The sequence below is a fragment of the Phyllostomus discolor genome, chromosome 15, assembly GCF_004126475.2.
Source record: "Phyllostomus discolor isolate MPI-MPIP mPhyDis1 chromosome 15, mPhyDis1.pri.v3, whole genome shotgun sequence".
Taxonomy (NCBI): domain Eukaryota; kingdom Metazoa; phylum Chordata; class Mammalia; order Chiroptera; family Phyllostomidae; genus Phyllostomus; species Phyllostomus discolor.
The window spans coordinates 25,756,495-25,774,194 of record NC_040917.2 but is presented as its reverse complement, the minus strand read 5'-3'; the positions used below and the strand labels follow the sequence as shown (position 1 = coordinate 25,774,194).

At 59.6% G+C, this 17,700-nt stretch overlaps 1 protein-coding gene across 3 annotated transcripts; it reads left to right on the top strand.

Moving 5' to 3' along the window:
- The first annotated feature begins 9,447 nt into the window (after window positions 1-9,447).
- Window positions 9,448-17,700, top strand: DDX59 (DEAD-box helicase 59). 3 transcript variants are annotated; one of them, XM_028531127.2, is made up of 8 exons: window positions 9,448-9,801; window positions 10,709-11,511; window positions 12,273-12,440; window positions 12,995-13,084; window positions 13,386-13,637; window positions 14,458-14,610; window positions 15,101-15,229; window positions 17,317-17,700. In XM_028531127.2, the coding sequence occupies exons 2-8, from the start codon at window positions 10,720-10,722 to the stop codon at window positions 17,587-17,589; spliced, it is 1,857 nt and encodes a 618-aa protein (XP_028386928.2). In that variant the 5' UTR covers window positions 9,448-9,801; window positions 10,709-10,719; the 3' UTR covers window positions 17,590-17,700. The 3 variants fall into 3 exon arrangements, with proteins under 3 accessions (XP_028386928.2, XP_035871958.1, XP_035871959.1); XM_036016065.1 differs by lacking the exon at window positions 9,448-9,801 and adding an exon at window positions 9,849-10,029; XM_036016066.1 differs by lacking the exon at window positions 9,448-9,801 and adding an exon at window positions 9,849-10,035.

Genomic DNA, 17,700 nt, shown 5'->3' with positions numbered 1-17,700 from the left:
CAGGGCACAGGCCTGGGTTGCAGGCCCGGTGCCCAGCGGGGGGCACATAAGAGGCAACCACACACGGATGTTTCTCTCTCTCTCTTTCTCCTTCCCTTCCCCTCTCTCTAAAAATAAATAAGCCTTTAAAACATAAAACGCCTAAGAAAGAACGAGCAGGCCCCACGAGCCTCTAAAAGAGGTTTGAAGACACAAGAGGGAGACCATGGAGGCGCGGAGGGTGAGCTCCCCCTGGGTCCTCGTTTTCGGGTGTCTTCCTGCCCTGTGCGCCCGCTCACACCCCTGCCCGCACCCGGCACCAGCTGTCACCGTTGTGGGGTCCGAGGGGCCGTGGACCCCCGTTTCTGGTCTTCACGTCAGCACCGCCCCACACCGCCCCAGCTCCTGTCCGGCCCACGGGGAAGACACCACCAGGTCGTGTCCGTGAGCAACACCCTCCGGCCGACCTGCCTCCTGGGGAGCCCCTCCCCCCGAGCGCATGTGGACCTCAAAGTAGCGGCACCTCGGCCCACGTGAAGCACACAGGTGCATTTCACTGCTCCTTACGTGCGTCCCGGACCGACCCCCGCTGAATGCAGGCTGTGTCGCTAACACCTCTGTGAGTCACCGACATGTAAACACACACTGGGAACCGACATTTCCAGGCCTGCGTTCTGTGTCCCACGCGGGACTCCAACCCACCCAGGGATGCTCGTGCCAACTCTCCCCGGGTGACTGCCCGGACGGGGCCACCGGGCACGAGGAAGGGCAGATTGGCACGGAACTCCACGGACGGCGGAATCTCTGGTTTTAGAGCAGAGTGGGATCACCATGCAAACCTCAGCTGATTCCTTCTTTTTCTTTCTTTCTTTTTTTTTTGAACCCTCTGGAAAGCTATAATTTGAATTTAAGAGCAGTAGTTAGGAGAAAATGCTAATCAAAATCAGAACCCCGTGCATTAACCCCCTCGTGGCTGAGCACCACGCACCACAGGGCTCGGCCACACTTGTCCCAGCCGGAAGGCTGTTTCCAAACCCGGAACGAGCCCTCCGCATGTCCCGAATCTCTCCCCGCGCATCTCCGGGACTTTCCCAGATCGCTCTCTTCCTCGCTGTGGCTACTCTGGTTTTTCTTCTGGAAAACTACTCCCCCCCCCCCCCCACCGCCGTGTGGTTAGCCTCCAAGAGGTCTCCTCCCTGCTGTTTTTGAAGCAAGAGCAAAACCCTTTCCATTTTTAGGGTTTTCCCTGATTTCCGTTCTTGAGAAACGGGGTCAGAACAACACTGGGGAAGCTGCAGAAGCCTGAGAAGTCACCGAAAGTGGCCTCGAGTGAGTGCCCTCAGGTGCAGCGCAGGGCGGGGAGGGTGGGGGCCCTGTTTCTGGGAGCGCAGAGAGCAAGCCTTGGCGCATTCTCTGGCTCTCCCGCCATGGCGCAGGGACGCCCTCCGGCCCTGGCCCGAGCTGTCGCCCTTGCCCTGTCCCCCAGCCTCGGGCAGCGGCATCCCGTTTGGGAAGAACGGCGGCGGGTGCAGCCCAGGCCTCCGTTCAGCGGGGGGCCGTCCCCGCCCCCGGGGAGGCTCTGCGTCTGTAGCAACCTCCACCCAGGACGCGCCGGGTGGGGTGGGTTACCCCTTGACCGGTGTCCCAGACTGAAGGAGTTACGAAGACATTTGTCCTTTGTGCTCAGGAATGGCCAGGCCCACGGGCCGCTTGCAGCTCCGAGCTGCGTGGGACAGTGTGAGTTGTAGGCGCGGTTCAAAGAAGACTCAAATGGTGGCGAAGGGTCTGGGAGACACACGGCTGGGCGGCGGGGCGCGGACAAGGAGCAGAGGGTGTCCACCCGCCTTGGGGGGGGGGAGTTTTCAGTGTGTGCTCATGCGCGCGCTCCAGTCCAGTGCCCTTTTGCGGGGGGGGGGGGGGGGCCCGGCCTCTGCCCCCGGAACTCCCCGCTCCAGCCGCGACGACAGAAGAAGTCCCCTGGGGTGAACGCTCCCCCAGTGGATAGTGTCTGGGTCAGAGGAGTCGGGATGCTCCGCACGAAGCGGAGCTTTTAGTCCCAGAGTCTGCGCACGCGCGGGGCTCTCCCGCCGAGCCCCCCCCCCCCCCCCCCGGGGTCAGCCGCTCTGGTCTCCTGGGGGGGGGGGGGCGAAGGATTTCCACCCGGGGGAGGGGACGTGGTCAGGACCTCGCTGATTACAGTCTCGGGAGCCTCGCGAGGGGACCCACGCGGGTTGCCGGGCAGGCATGCACTCCTGCCCGCGCCAGTCTTGAAAAGGAGAGGAGCGCCTGGTCTCCAGGGCGGTTCTGGGCCCGCACGCCCTCGGGGGCTCGTGCGGGGACACCCGCAGCCTGTCCGCTTCCCTGGCAGGTGGTGGGGCTTCCCGGGCAACGCTCCGCACCGGCACCGCCCGCTCATCCACGCGGACAATACGCGTGTGCGTGTTTCCTGCTATCCACGACCAGGAGCCACCCAGGAACCCGCACAGGTGTCCTTCAGTGACTTCTGGTGCAGACACTTCTTAAGGGACTCGGAAGTCCTTCGGTTAGTCCTGTGTCCACCAGATACTCTTACTCCGAATCATTGATTCGCTCTACACGGTGAGGAGGAGGAGGGCTGGAGCTTTGTGACAACCCCAGGGCGAGGGTGGGGTCTCTCGGGGTGAGAGGGGGCTTGGCTTCCTGGGGAAGGAGCTAGGAGATGAGGAAAGATGTCGCATGATGCTTTTTGAACTTATTTATGTCCCCCCGCATTCCGGGAAGATGGAAGGCCGAACCCTCCATCAGGACCCCGGCTCTAGGCTCTTAAATCCCCAGGAGTGTCTGTCACTCAGTTGTGCCCCTGGGAAAGAATCCCGGGAGCGGGACCCAGGTGAGGGCTGCCTGTTCTGGAAGCGGAGTGTGGGACAGTGGTACCGGGTCTCTGTTGTGTCCTAGTAGCTCATTCACTGAATCTGTGACCTAGTCAGATGGCCTACTTGGTTCTGAAGAATTTTCTTTTTAGATTTTATTTATTTATTTTTTTAGAGAGGGTAGGGAGGGAGAAAGAGAGAGAGAGAGAGAGAGAAACATCAATGTTCGGTTGCTGGGGGCTGTGACCTACAACCCAGGCATGTACCCTGACTGGGAATCGAACCTGCGACACTTTGGTTCGCAGCCTGAGCTCAGTCCACTGAGCTACGTCAGCCAGGGCTTGAAGAATTATTTTAATTCTTCCATCAAACCTTCCTTTTGGGAGTTGATCCAGTGCCCCACCCCCCACAATAAAGTAATTAATCAACATGTTAACAGATGCTGCAATTCACAGAAAAATTCCAATTCTTTACAATGGCTTTATATCATCTTTTAGACTCTTTACAGTCTATTTTAACATAATAATTTAAATTCCCAAAGTATATTGTCACACCATCAAGTTGAAATGTAAGATTGTTTTTTTTTGTTTGTTTTTTTTCCTGCAACACACATCCATTGTTGCTTTGGTCTGTCACCATGACAAGACTCTGACCGGGCGACGACCCGTCAGCGGGCAGTGGGACGGAACGGGGAGCAAACTCCGTCTGCTGGAGGGGGTGGACGAAGGGCCAGGCCCCGCCGGGGAAGCCACACACCACGTGCCCCCCCCGCAAACCGGGACGTGCAAGTACAGAAGGTTCTGGCGAGGCAGCGAACAATGCAGCGTCAAAAATGGAAAGGCGTTCAGCCCGAAATGAATCACCACACGACATGAAAAAATAGAAACGCCCACAGATTTGGCTGTGGGGAGGAAAAAATAAAACTTCCTGTATTTTACAGTAGAGAGCCGCGGGAGACGCCGGAAACCACAGGAAGTCCCCTCAGGGGTCCTCGGTGGTCTCCGCCCCGCGGGCCTGGACACGGTTCTAAGAAGTGACCTCGTGCAGATAGACCGTTGGCACCGATAACTTTGTTCCTTCTTCTTACAAGTAGAAGCACCTGTTCTCTGTGGAAGATATCGATGAACAAAAGGCCCACCATCCAAGACCAGTTCCTTTAAAAGTGTTGTTTAAAAGCCTTACTGAGACCCCCACACCATGCGATTCACCCATTCTAAGTGTACAGCTCAGTGTTTTTCAGTCTCCAGTATTCACTGGGCTGTCCACACCATCAGCACAGTACCACTTAGAACGTTTCGTCCCCCCCCAAAAAAAAATTGGCCGTCACTTCTAGTGTTTCCTGCCACACATGCCCCGCCCCCCGCCCTGAACAACCGCTCACATTGTCTAAACATTTGCCTGTTCTGGACGTTTCGTATCAATGAAACCACAGTGCGTGCCGGACCTCCTTCGCTCAGCTGGCTCTTTTCAATCGATGACCCAGCTGCAGCACGTGCCAGGGCCTCATTCCCAGTGCTACGTTGTTACCCAGCATGCTTTCCTCGCCCACCAGCGATGGGCCTTGCATTGTTTCCACTCGCTGTCACAAGTAACCCGGCCGTGAATATGGTCGTGCACGTGTTTGTTTGACGCTGGTTTTGATTCCCTCAGGAATCTAGGAGTGGCGTTTCTGGGTCACACGGTAATTCTGGGTTTAATATTTTGAGGAGCTGCCAGGCTGCTTTCCAAACGGCTTCAGCATCTTGTGTTCCCATCAGCAGTCCACAAAGGTCCCAATTTGTCCACCTCCGTGCCGGCACTTGTTATTGTCGGTCTGGTTTTTAATTAGCTACCTTAACTAGTGCGGAGTGCTATCTCATTGTGGTTTTGATTTGCATTTCCCTGACAGCCAATGATGCTGAGTAACTTTGCATGTATGTGTTGGCTATTTGTATACCTTTGGAGAAGAAATGTCCATTTGAATCCTTTGACCCTTTAAAAACTGTTTTTTTTTAATTGTTGAGTTGTAGGACTTCTTTTTTTTTTTAAGATTTTATTTATTTATTTTCAGAGAGGGAAGGGAGGGAGATAGAGAGAGAGAGAGAAACATCAATGTGCAGTTGCTGGGGGTTATGGCCTGCAACCCAGGAATGTACCCTGGCTGGGAATCGAACCTCAGACACTTTGGTTCCCAGCCCGCGCTCAATCCACTGAGCTACGCCAGCCAGGGCAGAGTTGTAGGACTTCTTTATATATTCTGGATACTAGACCCTTATCAGGTAGTTATATGGATTTCTACTCACTTCTCTCATTCTGTGGGTTGTCCTCTCGCTTCTTGATGGTGTTGTATCTAGCACAAAAGTTTTAAGTGTATCCATTTTTCCTTTTGCCCTTAGTTATTTTACAACTAAGAAGGCTTTGCCTAACCCAAGGCCATGAGGATCGCTCCCAGGTTTTCTTCTAAGAGTTTTTTACACGTCAGCTCTGACATTCGAGTCTACCATTTTGAGTTAATTTCTGTGTGTAGAGCGAGGCAGGTACCTGACCTCGTTTGCTGCTGGAAACCTGTATGTGCCCGACTTTGCTGCGGTTCACAGAAGCGGGCTCCGTAGCTCAGTACCAGCCTGTCCTTCCCGCCCCCGATGACATCTCCACAAGCCCCAGTTTCAGGGCGAGTGCAGAGTGCAGAACAGTCTTAGCGAGGCATCTCCTCGTGCGGCATCTCGGAAGCTTCCCCGTCGAGAACTGTGCGCCTGGGTGAACATCGTCTGTGCTTGGAGTTCGGGCAGAAAGAACAGTGTTGACCACAGAGGCCATCGCGTCTATAATGTACTGGAGACGCACAGGAAGACATTTCTGAAGTTACTCACAGAAAAATGTTTACTGTGCTGCTGCATTAAATCCGTGGCGGCTCTAAGAGCCTTCAGCCTCACGTTGCTCTGTGGCGAGTGGAGGACCTCACCACAGAGGCTGCACTGGTGTCCATCCTCGACCCCTCTTCCAGGTCCATGTCCCGTCGGGACAAGCTGTCACCTGCCCGTGGCTCTGTCTCCCTGTCCCCACCCCCGCTGCCTTAGCTCCGGCCACCGTCTTCTGCAGCCGGGAGGACTGCCCCGGCTTCCCCCTGCACTTTCAGCCCCGAGGACCACTTCTCCACGCGGCCACCTGAGTGAGAGAAACCTTCGTGGTCAGACGCCGCTGAGATCTGGGGGCCGTGTGTCAATGCCGGCATAACCCGCCCTGAGCGGGCTCACTCCCCATTTCGGGCAGCTCCTCGGACGCGCCCCACTTTCCTGGGAGCCTTTCCTCCCCTCTCTGTCCGGTGTCACTCGCCTCAACTCCTATGCGGCCTTTGGACCTCCATGTCCTCGTCGTGTCCTCCGGAACGCCCCCACCCCCGACCCCCGTGTCTGGTGCATGTGCCGCCCCGGGTGTCCTGTGGCACCCTGGGGCATCTCCCCTCCTCTCCAGGAAGCTCGGGTGAGAGCGGAGCCTGTTTTTCTGGTTCACCATCGTGCTCCCAGCCTGCCGCGCGGTAGAGCCCATGGAGCTGTCAGAGGAGCACATAATTCAGAGTTTGGAACGTGAAGGCCTCGTCACACTATTTATCGGGAACAGGGACCAAAGGCAGATAGTGGTAAGGTCCTAGCAGGGGTCTGGGACCTTCTGATGATGACGTGGGGGGAAAAGATCAGCGGCCCTCGAATGCTATCGCCCTGTGCATTCTGTCTCCCCGGCACAAAAATCCACACAGGTTTCCCAAGCCTCCCACACCACGAGAGTGAGGCGCGGCTGTAAACGAGCACTAGGTGTGAGCGCGGAGGTGCCCGGATGGAAGAATGATAGGCATTTTTATTTGTGTTCGTGTCTCAACCTGAGGGTGACGGACAGGCAGGTCGGCCCGCATTGTTTCGGCGTTTCCTGCCTGACGCACGGCCTCAGGCGGGCCCTCGGGAGGGTCGTGCAGGATTGCGGAGGCCCCGGCTCTCGGCTCGCTGAGTCACCGGCCCGTCTTCCTGTCCCTCCCCGCCGCAGAGCACCACGCAGGCTAGGAAGGAACTCGGAACACCTCTGGGGTTTCCACGTGAGCCACTTCAGGTAAGGCTTCCCGCGGCCCCGCCATGCAGAGGGGACCGTCACGCCCTTTGGTGAAGACTTCTAGGGAGAAACATGGACACCTAATCAGGAATTCGAACCCGAGCTCTTGATGAAAGCGCACACAGGGGGGCAGAGGCACAGGCCCTGAGCTCTGAGTCGCTGACCCTGGAAGGTGGAGGCCTGGTGTCCCATCCCGGGCCCCGATGTCCCATCTCAGCCTGGATGTCCCATCCCAGGCCCCATCCAGCACTCCCCAAGCACGTGCCGAGGTGAGCCGTAACTCAGTAGGCTGCGAGTTAAGAGGGAAGCATCCCACGTGTAAGCACTGACGAGTTTTCCGCAGGTGAATATGAGTGCCTACGGCCAAGCCCCAGGTCTTCCGGGAGAAGGCCGCTGGAAGCCAGAACGCACATTTGTGGGACTGACTTCTGAGGTTTCCTGGGGATCAGGATGTGCCGGGCATGCTAGAAATGGTGGCTAAAACCACGACCCTTGGTTGGACTACGTTAAACTTAAGAACTTTTTTATTCCTTAAAAGTTAGAGCAGCCCTGTTGGGTGGCCTGGTGGGCTGGAGCATTGTCCCACACATATACCAGAAGGCTGGGGGTTCAATTCCCGGTAAGAGCGTACACCTAGGTTGTGGGTGTGATCCCTGGTCAGGGCACGTATGGGAAGCAACCAGTATTTCTCTCTCACATTGATGTTTCTCCCTCTCTCCCTAAAATCAGTAAACATATTTTTAAAAAAAATTTAAAGGAAAATTAGTGCAGAAATAAAGAAAGTGAAAGGATCTTGGACTGGATCCTGGATGGGGAGGAAAAAATTGCTCTAAATGACATTATTGGAACAACTGATGAAACTTCTTCTAGCATGGTTCGTCGAACATCTTTTCGTTATTAACATTTATGAAAAACATGTGTCTTCGCATCCAGACTCACTGAAGTTTTGTAACAGGTTTGTGACCTACCAACTCATGGAGTCTGATACATTTTGTGTGTGAAAATGGGCCGTGCGTGTATAATCACGCGGCCGTGAATACATTCCCAAGGAGAGAGGCCTTCCACCCGACTGGTCACTGCTCAGAGCTGCGTGCCCTGCCTACGACCTCACGCACCCAGCGAACTTTTACAGACCGGCCTCTAGCTCCCCACATCTCAAACGGCTTCTCCCCCAGCATGCACGGCGTCCAGGGCTGCATGCTGTGGGACACTGTCACATGCTGATAAGACGTCTGTCCCCGCACCTTCCTGCCGTGGGGTGCAGGACAGCGGCCTAACGTGCACAGACTTTGAACCCTGCTAATGCATTCCACTGGAGTCAGAGTAGTAAGTTCATCCCCAACCCACCCCCCTCGGCGGGGTCCCCGGACGCCTGCAGCCTCCGTCAGCACCCCCCAGGTGGAGAAGCGCTGACGGAGTGTGGGCAGAAAGCAGCCCTAATCCGCCGAGGCTCAAATATGTTCCTTCTGCAGAGTTCACAACAATACACGACCATGTGAACCACTGCCAGGGACCCGTGGGAGGGAGCAGCCCTGACGCTCACATTTCATTAGCTTCACGGTGAATTTGCCTCTCATAATAAGGATACACTGGCGACAACTCCAGCGTCCGCAGGGAGGTGGACAGACGACGCCACACAGGGTAACTGCAGCAGAACAAATGGTCGCGCTCGCGCTTCGCGCATGTGAATCAGACACTTGCTGAATGGCAAGGGTATACACGTCATTTTTACAAAGCTCAAAAAGGGGAAAAACGAAACAAGGTATCATCTAACTAGGCCGAAACTCCTAGAAACGACGAGGAGAGACAGACCAAGCCCAGACAGCGGCTGAGGGAAGCCGCAGAACCCGAGAGTGCGCGGGTATGCGGGTGACATTAATAACGTGGTGCGGTCACAAACCGTCATTGTATTAGTTTGCTTTAAAACGTTTATAGTCAATGTATTATTTTGTATGCATCAAACGTTGGGCTGAAACTATCTAAAAATACTGAAGACACATGAAGGTGTCTCCTAAGCCATCAGCCTCGTCCCCCTGCCCGTTACACGCACGCGTGGCCCGCGCGTGGCCCGGGGGGCTGCGCAGCAGAGCGGCGCAGGAGCGGTGGCTGCGTCCTTCCTTCGCCTGTCGCGGTGGGCGTGGCAATGGCGGAAACATCACCCGGTACAGCACACCCGCCACACGAAACGTCCTGTTTAATTTTAGAGTCCTTCTGCCAGCCGGAGGCAGCAGGACTGCGTCCAGGCCCCGGGGCCGGCGCCCCTCCCTTCGCCCGCAGACTTCCCACTCCAGGAGGCTGCCAGGCCCCGCGCCGCCCCTTCCGCCCTTTGGGGCCGTCTGACTCTTTTTCACCAGCCCGGCCCACGCCATCGCGTCAATTGTTCCAGCAGGATCCCCACACCCGCCCCTCCCCGCGAGCCTTCCAGCCCAAATCCGGATCCGAGCTTTGCCTCCGGCCGGGAGCCGGGAAGGGGGCGTGGACAGCGCGCCGGGCTGAGGCCCCGCCTCCCTCTTGGAGCTCCGCCTCCCTCTTGGCTCCGCCTTCCCTCCCAAAGGCTGGAGGAGGGGCTTCTCCTCCGCTCGCCCCTCCCAGCCGCGGCGAGGCCGAGCCTGACGGCCGGAAGCCCGGTCCGGCGCTTAGAGGGGAGCAGGCTCCGCGCTGCAGGGGACGCGGCGGCCCGGCGGCTCGGGACTCCGCCCGGTCTGGGCCCCGGGCCCTAGACCGCGGCCCCGGGATGGGCGTTCCCGCTCGCCCCGCGCCGCGCCCCTCCCGGCCCGTCTCCTAGCAGCCCCGAGATGCGCAGGCGTCCTGGGTGCGCAGCCGCCCAAACGCGCAGGCGCTCTGGGCGCGGGCCTCCGTGACGCGCAGGCGCTCTGGGTGCGGGGCCGCGGCCCGGGTGAGGGCTGGGCGCTGGGGAGGGTCTGGGAGGCCGGGGTGGAGGCGTGGAGGGGCGGCGTGGCGGCCGTGGGGGTTGGCTTCTGTGGGCCTTGGGGGACCGCGTCGCCGGCCCTTAGTGCACCCAACAGAGCGCCTCCCTCCCCGGAGCCTTAGGGTAGCAGTTGCAGACCCGCAGCTGCGTTCCGCTGGGATCGGGCAGTTGTCCTGAGACTTTGGAGAAAACTGTGTATTTGTGGGTCCCCGAGTGGGGTGGAAGGGTTCTCTCCCAGCCACTGCCCTGGGCTGCACAGACGTGTTGGTGACGGCGGGCACCGCGGAGTCCGGCCCGCCCCAGCGCGGAAGGAGCCCGCGAGCCCCCGGTGTCCGCGTGGCCGGTGTCCTCCACGGACGCGCGTGTCTGGGCTAAGGCTCGACACAGCATAATGTCTACTACACCCGCGAAGGGCGGGTATAGCACGTGAAGCACTAAGCACCGGGCTTGGACACCCCAGCGCCGTCGCTGTTACTTACTGGGTCAAAGTAGCATTTTCCCCCGTGCATGGTGGTTTTGGTTGTAAAGATTCCCGTTGGGAGGTATTGCTCCTGTTTTGTGAAAAGGCAACGGGATTTACTACCATTTCCCTAGTATGCTCTTTCAGAGTGCAAGCAGCCAGCAAGCAGCAGTAGGCTGTGTGCCCATGTGGGTGTGTGCACGTGCACACGCATGTGCACAAAAAAGGATTCTGTCTTCTCGGGAGAGTGGTGAGTGGAAGAGTAGTTTGATAACGGTGCTGTCACGACGCTCTCCCCGGTTCCCTGAGGCAAAGCCCAGGGACACTGGGCTGACTCCAGGAGAGCCACCTGGCACTTGATACTTGAGCTTGATGGCGGGTAAGAGGAGTCTCACTATGTGATTGCCTCCACAGCGTGTTGAAGGATGTTTGTTCCGCGGTCCCTCACCGTCAAGAGGAACACGCAGGAGGACGGCAGAGGCGGCAGCACGGCCAAGAAAGCGAAGCCAGGAGCAGAAGGCCTCCGGCGGGACGAAGGCAGCGGTCCCGGTCACCCAGCTGATGCCCGCGTTGCAGAAGAAGCCGCAGCCGGCGACAGGCGCGGTGCGGAACCGTGTCCCTGCCCCAGTCCACAGGCGGGACCCGGGCGGGGTGCCTTGGACAGCCGTCAGTCTGAGGAGCCCGTTAAGTCGTTTTCCAAGACGCAGCGCTGGGCAGAGCCCGGGGAACCCGTGTGCGTGGTCTGTGGCCGTTACGGGGAGTACATCTGTGACGAGACAGATGAGGACGTGTGCAGCCTGGAGTGCAAAGCGAAACACCTGCTGCAGGTTCGGGGCGAGGAGGGGACGGCAGCAGGTGGCAGCCCGCAGCGTGCTGGCTCGCAGCCCGAGCCCCCGCTTCCCCTGCCGTACGTGTATAAAGAGCACCCCTTTATCGCGAGCCTTCAGGAGGACCAGGTGGAGAACCTTAAACAGCAGCTGGGAATTTCAGTTCAGGGGCAAGATGTCGCCAGGCCCATCATTGACTTTGAGCACTGTGGTTTCCCCGAGGCCTTGAACCTCAACCTGAAGGCCTCGGGCTATGAAGTGCCAACCCCCATCCAAATGCAGATGACTCCCGTGGGGCTCCTGGGGAGGGACATCCTGGCCAGTGCCGACACGGGCTCTGGGAAGACAGCTGCCTTTCTCCTTCCCGTGATCATCCGAGCTTTGCCGGAGGTAAGTTCAAGGGGACCCTTCTCGGAAACAAGGGAGGTACTTACCAGCTTTTGTGCTCAACCACACTCAAGTTGCCGACGGAAACTGAATATTTAGAAGTTAGTACTGTCTCTGAAAAGCATAATTCTAAGGAATATTTTCTTACATGATACCGAACAAAAGGTCTTTACTGAAGGTCTCAAAAATGGCTCTCCTCACAAAATGTTTCCTTCCTAACACATTTGAAAAACCAAAAAGTAGGGAAAGACAACATGAGAAAAAAATAAAGCACCCAACGGCCAAGATTCGGGTTACGCTTCCCATGGGGCCCAGACACAGAGCGATGGGCAGCAAATAGGGTGGGTGTGTGTACAGGTAAGTTCTTTGGACAAAGAGAGAAGTGAATCCACAAGGAATCCAAGAGGGGAGGTCAAGGGCAGGCAGTCAGCCTTGACCTAGCTCTTCACGGCCCCTTGAGGAGTATCGCAGAGTTTGCATGAGGGTTTCTGCGGCCCCCCCTCGGTCATTGTGGATGCCTCGCCCGGGCCTGGGCCTTCGGCTCGCAGAGTCTGCCTATGTCGTGGGAGACGTGGTTCTCTCCAGGGCGGTTTTCTCCGATGGACTCTGTAGTGGGCGGGAGGCGGGAGGGCTTGCTTCCAGGCAAGCTCATGGGCACTGGCGGGAGGGCCGGCTCGGGGAAGCTCTGAAGAGCTGGCCCGTAGCCGCGGAGATGGGGAGGGGGGCCTGGCTGCCGTTCTGAGCCTCGTTTCCCGCCCTGGCAGAGCACGGGTCCCTCGGCACTCATCCTCACCCCGACGCGGGAGCTGGCCATGCAGATCGAGAGGCAGGCCCAGGAGCTGATGCGCGGCCTGCCGCGCATGAAGACCGCGCTCCTGGTCGGGGGCTTGCCGCTGCCGCCCCAGCTGCACCGGCTGCGGCAGCGCGTCAAGGTGAGCGCTGACCCCGCAGCCCGGCTCTCGGTGGGGCGCGGCCTCGGGGCTCCTGCCTGGAGAGGGGTTCCTGTGTGATTTTAGCCGGCCCCCAGTTCCTGCCATGCGTCATTTTTGTAGAGTTCGTTCTGTGTGGGGAAGGGAAGGACATGTTTATCGGGGCGTGTCGCGTGCCAGGAGCTGCTGGGTGTGCACGCAGGTGCCACGTGATCATCACGTCTGCTCCTGCAGCCGCCCGGTGGCCTGTGTCACCCTGACGAAGGTCGAGGAGGCGACTCTCAGAAAGACGGGATTTGTGGAAGGGTCCGGAGCTCGTACACTCGGGTGTGGGAGGCCTACGAACAGGGATGTTACCCTGTGCAACCACCACGCAGCTGCAGAACCTGGCGGACCCCCACGAGAGGATCTGCCAAGTTCTCTCGAGCTTATTTTTCCCTTTGTGTTTAGGTAGTATTGTGTGTGTGTGTGTGGGGGGGACTTGCACACTGAATCGTCCCTCACCAGCCTTCCAGCTCGCTCGGTAATGTTTTCACTGGCCTCCCCCCTTCCTTCAGGTCGTCATAGCGACCCCCGGCCGCCTCCTGGACGTCGTGAAGCAGAGCTCCGTCCAGCTCTGTGGCGTGAAGATCGTGGTGGTGGACGAAGTGAGTACGGCGCATAGAGACGGGGTCACGCAGCGCCGTGAGGCTCAGGAAAGGCGCGTTCCGTCACACGGCTGCCTTGTGTGTCCGGGCATCTCCCCCTGAAGGGATGGAGGGTCTTTTCTGAGGGCTGTGCTCGGGCTCTCGCGGTGCAGACCGCTGCCAGGCCCCGGTCGGTGCGGGGGTGACGGGGAGCCGCAGCGTCGCGGTTCCTCAGGGGCCGCAGACACCAACTGGGCCGCGCCGCGTCCTCGGGGTGGGGTCCGTGCCCGAGCAGGCGGACGGTGAGACGGCTCCCTTGCAGGCGGACACCATGCTGAAGATGGGCTTCCAGCAGCAGGTGCTGGACGTCCTGGAGCGCGTCCCGCGCGGCCGCCAGACCATCCTGGTCTCGGCCACCATCCCCGCCAGCATAGAGCAGCTCGCCGGCCGGCTGCTGCGCGAGCCCGTGAGGGTCGCCGCCGGCGCCCCGAACCTGCCCGGCGCCCACGTGCGGCAGATCGTGCTGTGGGTGGAGGAACCCGCCAAGAAGAAGAAGCTGTTTGAGGTCCTGAACGTGAGTGGGAGGGCGGCCGGCCCCGGTCTGCAGGGCCCGTCTGCCCGTCTCCCTGGCCCTGGGCGGGGGTGGGCGTGCGGGGCAGCCTCGGGGGTCCGGCTTCGCTGTCGGGGGCTCGGCTGCTGTGCCCGACTCGGGTTCTGTGCGGACCACAGTAGTTTTATGTGTAGGGGGGACAAACTGTTTCTCGGCTAGTTGGTCCTGAGAACCAGAGCTTTGCCAGTGACTGAGCTGCACAGCAGTCTGTGGGGTGAGTGCGTCGGCAAGCTCGGGTGATTTCAGGTGCGGTTTGGGTTGCCTCGTGAGCAGCATTTATCATTCCTTGTTTTGTTTTTATTATGAACAGTATTTAAAATTATTTTTTAAAGATTTACGTTTTTAAAAAATATTTATTTATTTTTAGAGAGGGAAGGGAAGGGAGGGAGAAAGAGAGAGAGAGAGAAGCATCGATGTGCAGTTGCTGGGGGCCGTGGCCTGCAACCCAGACATGTACCCTGACTGGGAATCGAACCTGCGATGCTTCGGTTCGCAGCCCACGCTCAATCCACTGAGCCACGCCAGCCAGGGCGTATTTAAAATTTTTAATTGCACTTAAATGTTTAAAAATCCTTTTTGCCGTAGAAGGGCAGTGGGCTGTTTGGCTCCTGTTTGTGTGCATTTCGAATGAAACACTCACTTGGGAACGTGCCGTTTCCCCCCGAATGGCGTCGCTAACCCCCTGGCGCCCACGCTTGCTGCCGAAGCTGCGCTGACGCCCCCAGAAGCACCGGCCGCGGTCGGTCGGTCCCGCACAAGTCTGACTGCACGCTCTCGCCCCCAGGACAGGAAGCTCTTCCGGCCGCCCGTGCTGGTGTTCGTGGGCTGCAGGCTGGGCGCGGACCTGCTGAGCGAGGCGGTGGGCAAGGTCACGGGCCTGAAGAGCGTGTCCGTGCACGCGGAGAAGCCCCAGGCCGAGCGGAGGCGCATCGTGCAGGTCGGGCGCCGGCGCCGTCTCTGTCCCTTTCCTGCAGCTCTGCTTGCGAGGGTCTCGTTGTCGCACAAGACTCCGTGCCCCCAGCTGGTGTCTGAAGCGGACCCTTTCTTAACCACCGAGAGCTGGAGGGTGCTGGTGACTGCAGGGAGCTGCTCCTGTCACTGGTTCCTGTGGCTGGGAGCAGCCACCCGGCCCCCAGGGGCCGTCTGCCGGAGAGCTGGCGGACTGGGAAGCCCCCAGCCTCAGGCTGGTCCGCGTGGACCGGGGTGGGTGGAGCCCCCCTCCGGCGGAGGTTTGCCTGAGCGCGTGAGGAGCACCCTCACACGGGGGCTGGGGAGGGACTCGGCATCTCCGTGCGGGGCACTGAGCCTCGAGGCCGGGAAAGGTGCTGCAGGACCTGGAAGGGGGGGTTAGAGGGGAGGGCCGCCCGGTTCTGTGAAGCCACGCGGGACACTCCCTGAAGACCGTGTTCTGTTGCTTCCCCGCAAAGGGCCTACTGGACGGAGACCACGAGGTGGTGGTGAGCACGGGGGTCCTGGGACGAGGGCTGGACCTGGTCCGGGTCCGGCTGGTCGTGAACTTCGATATGCCCTCGAGCATGGACGAGTACGTGCACCAGGTGAGGGCTCTCGGTGTCGGTGCGGCGCCGTTCCCTGGGCGCGGCGCGGTCAGTGTGAGGGAGAGAGGGAAAGGTTCTGTGATGGGCGTGAAACTTGATTCTTTCTGCTTAGGTGTATGTGCATATAAGCCAAATTTGTTTATAATAACGCTCTGCCTTAAATTCATTAAAGCCTAGTAAGAAATAATAACCTGAAATGTTAGCTTAATGTTTGCAAGTTACTGCTGTTTGGTTTCTCTTTATTTCCTATTTCTGATGTTCTTCAGCAAGCATGTCCAATGGCTTTTATCATCAGGAAAAAAACAGGGGCTTTGTTTCAAGCTGCTGCGTCCGGCCAGAGCAAAGCGAACCCGTGAAAGTGCTTGTTTTTCCAGGAACCTGTCCCCACCGCCGCTGCCCGTACCCGTGTCCGCTCCAGTCTCCCTCTGAAGCAGCTTCTCCCGTCGGTCGCTGCCAGAGGGGCCGGCCCGGGCTCCTGTTTCTCGCGGAAACAGAGCCCGCTCTCAGCGCCCACGGCCGCCCCGCCGCCCCGGGCCTCCTGCCGCGGCATCGCTTTCGGGCCCTTCGGGGAAAGCCTGTGTCCGGTGTCCCCGGGGCAGCGCTGCTGCCCGCTGTGCTGGGCTGCCCAGGAGACGCTGTCCCTGCCTTTGTTCAGAGTTGTCTCGGTGACTTGCGCACTGAGACTGGAGACTGTCACCGTGCCCCCCCCACCCCCATCCCGCCCCTCTGCCTGCCCTCTGGTCACCGGCTGGGATGTTAGCGTCCAAGAATGTGCAGTGGTTCAGGGTGGGAGTCTTTCCAAAACATCACAGCATTCGCTCGAGAAGCGAGCACCGAGGCGTCCCGCAGGGAGCGTGCTGAGGCAATTCTCTAACCTTGTCCGGGCGCCCCCGGGCCAGCCCTGCGGTTTCCTGTCACTCGCAGGGCACGGTGCTGTCCCTCTGCGGTGGCCTGGGGCAGGGGACACACGTGGGGATCTCCGGGCCTCCTGGCGGTGTGCCCGCATGCTGGCGTGCGTGTGACTGTGTCAGTAACCACAGTGTGCACACACACTTGCACTCACACACAACACAGAGGGCGGGGGTGGCAGAGGGGAAGCGGGCCTCTTCCTATGAGGGACCCCCGGGCTCACGGTGCAGAAAAGACGAGCGCCTGTGTCTTCTTCGAGTGTCACACGGGCACGTGCGTGTGCCTGCGGTGGCCTGGGCCTCTCCGCAGAGCGTGTCTCAGACACTGAGTGGCGGGGTGCATGCTGACACGTGGGAGTGCTTGCCCTACGGACAGGCGCTGTGCTCGGGGCTCCCTGACACTTCGACCTGTCTGCTCCGCTCTGCTGGGGCCGCTCCACTGGCTGCTGGGGGGGCGGGGGTGCACAGGCGCTCTGTGACCAGCAGATCCCCCGCCCAGGGACCGGGAGGGTCCCCAGTGTTGTGTTGCTCGCTGTGCTCCTGACGCGGCTCTTTCTTTCAGGCATAGCTTCCTGGGTGCCGGCCGGCTGGGTGGGAGGACCCATGTGTTCACACTGTGATAGGTTTTCCCGCGTCTGCTTTTTGACTCTGGGGGTGCGGGCTTCCGTCTGGTAGAGTTCGGAGACGGTGACGGTTAGTGTTTGACAGCCGCGCAGTGAGATATAAAACCCCCCCGTGCAAAGGTCCCCACGGGCCTGTTCACATCCCGCGCCGTTCGCCGACCGAACGTGTGCCGTGCGGCGGTGCGGTGTTCGGGGTCGTCGTTGCGCTGCTGTCACCGCGGCCAGAGTCAGAGGCTTCTCGTCACCCCACGGAGAACCCCACACCCGCCCCACAGCAGCCACTGCCCGTCCCTGGGCTCACTCGCGTGTGCACACACACGCACACGTAAGGGGAACAGGGGTGTCACAAGCAGCACTGACTCTCACTGCGTGTGGTCGCACCCTCACTTTCCACTGGGGCCGTTCCTCGGAGACGTGCCATTGGCGGCCCCCCGGACCGCCATCCCACGTGGGGATGCGCTGATGTGAATCCGGGAAAAGTGCCGCCAGAGGGACTGCTCGTGCCGTGACGCCCCCACGAGGATGCTCTCAACAGCCCCCGCGCTTCTCGTTGCAGGTGGGGAGAGTGGGCCGGCTGGGCCAGCGTGGGACGGCCATCACCTTCGTCAACAACAGCTCCCGGCGGCTCTTCTGGGACCTGGCGAAGCGGGTGGAGCCCACGGGGTCGCTGCTGCCCCCGCAGCTCCTGCAGTCCCCCTACCTGCGCGAGCAGCAGCGGAGGGAGCAGCAGGGGGACCGGCAGGCCCAGGGCCGCCTGGTCACCGGCGCCAACCTCATGGACATCATCCGGAGGCACGACAAGACTCACGCTGGCCACGCTGCCAGGTGACCCCCGTCACCCCGGTTACCGGGGTCACCCCGCCCGAGCTCGCACTGCCAGTGCCGTCGGCGAATTTCCGTATGTCGTTCTCTGCGGGCGAGGACACGAAATAAAACACCT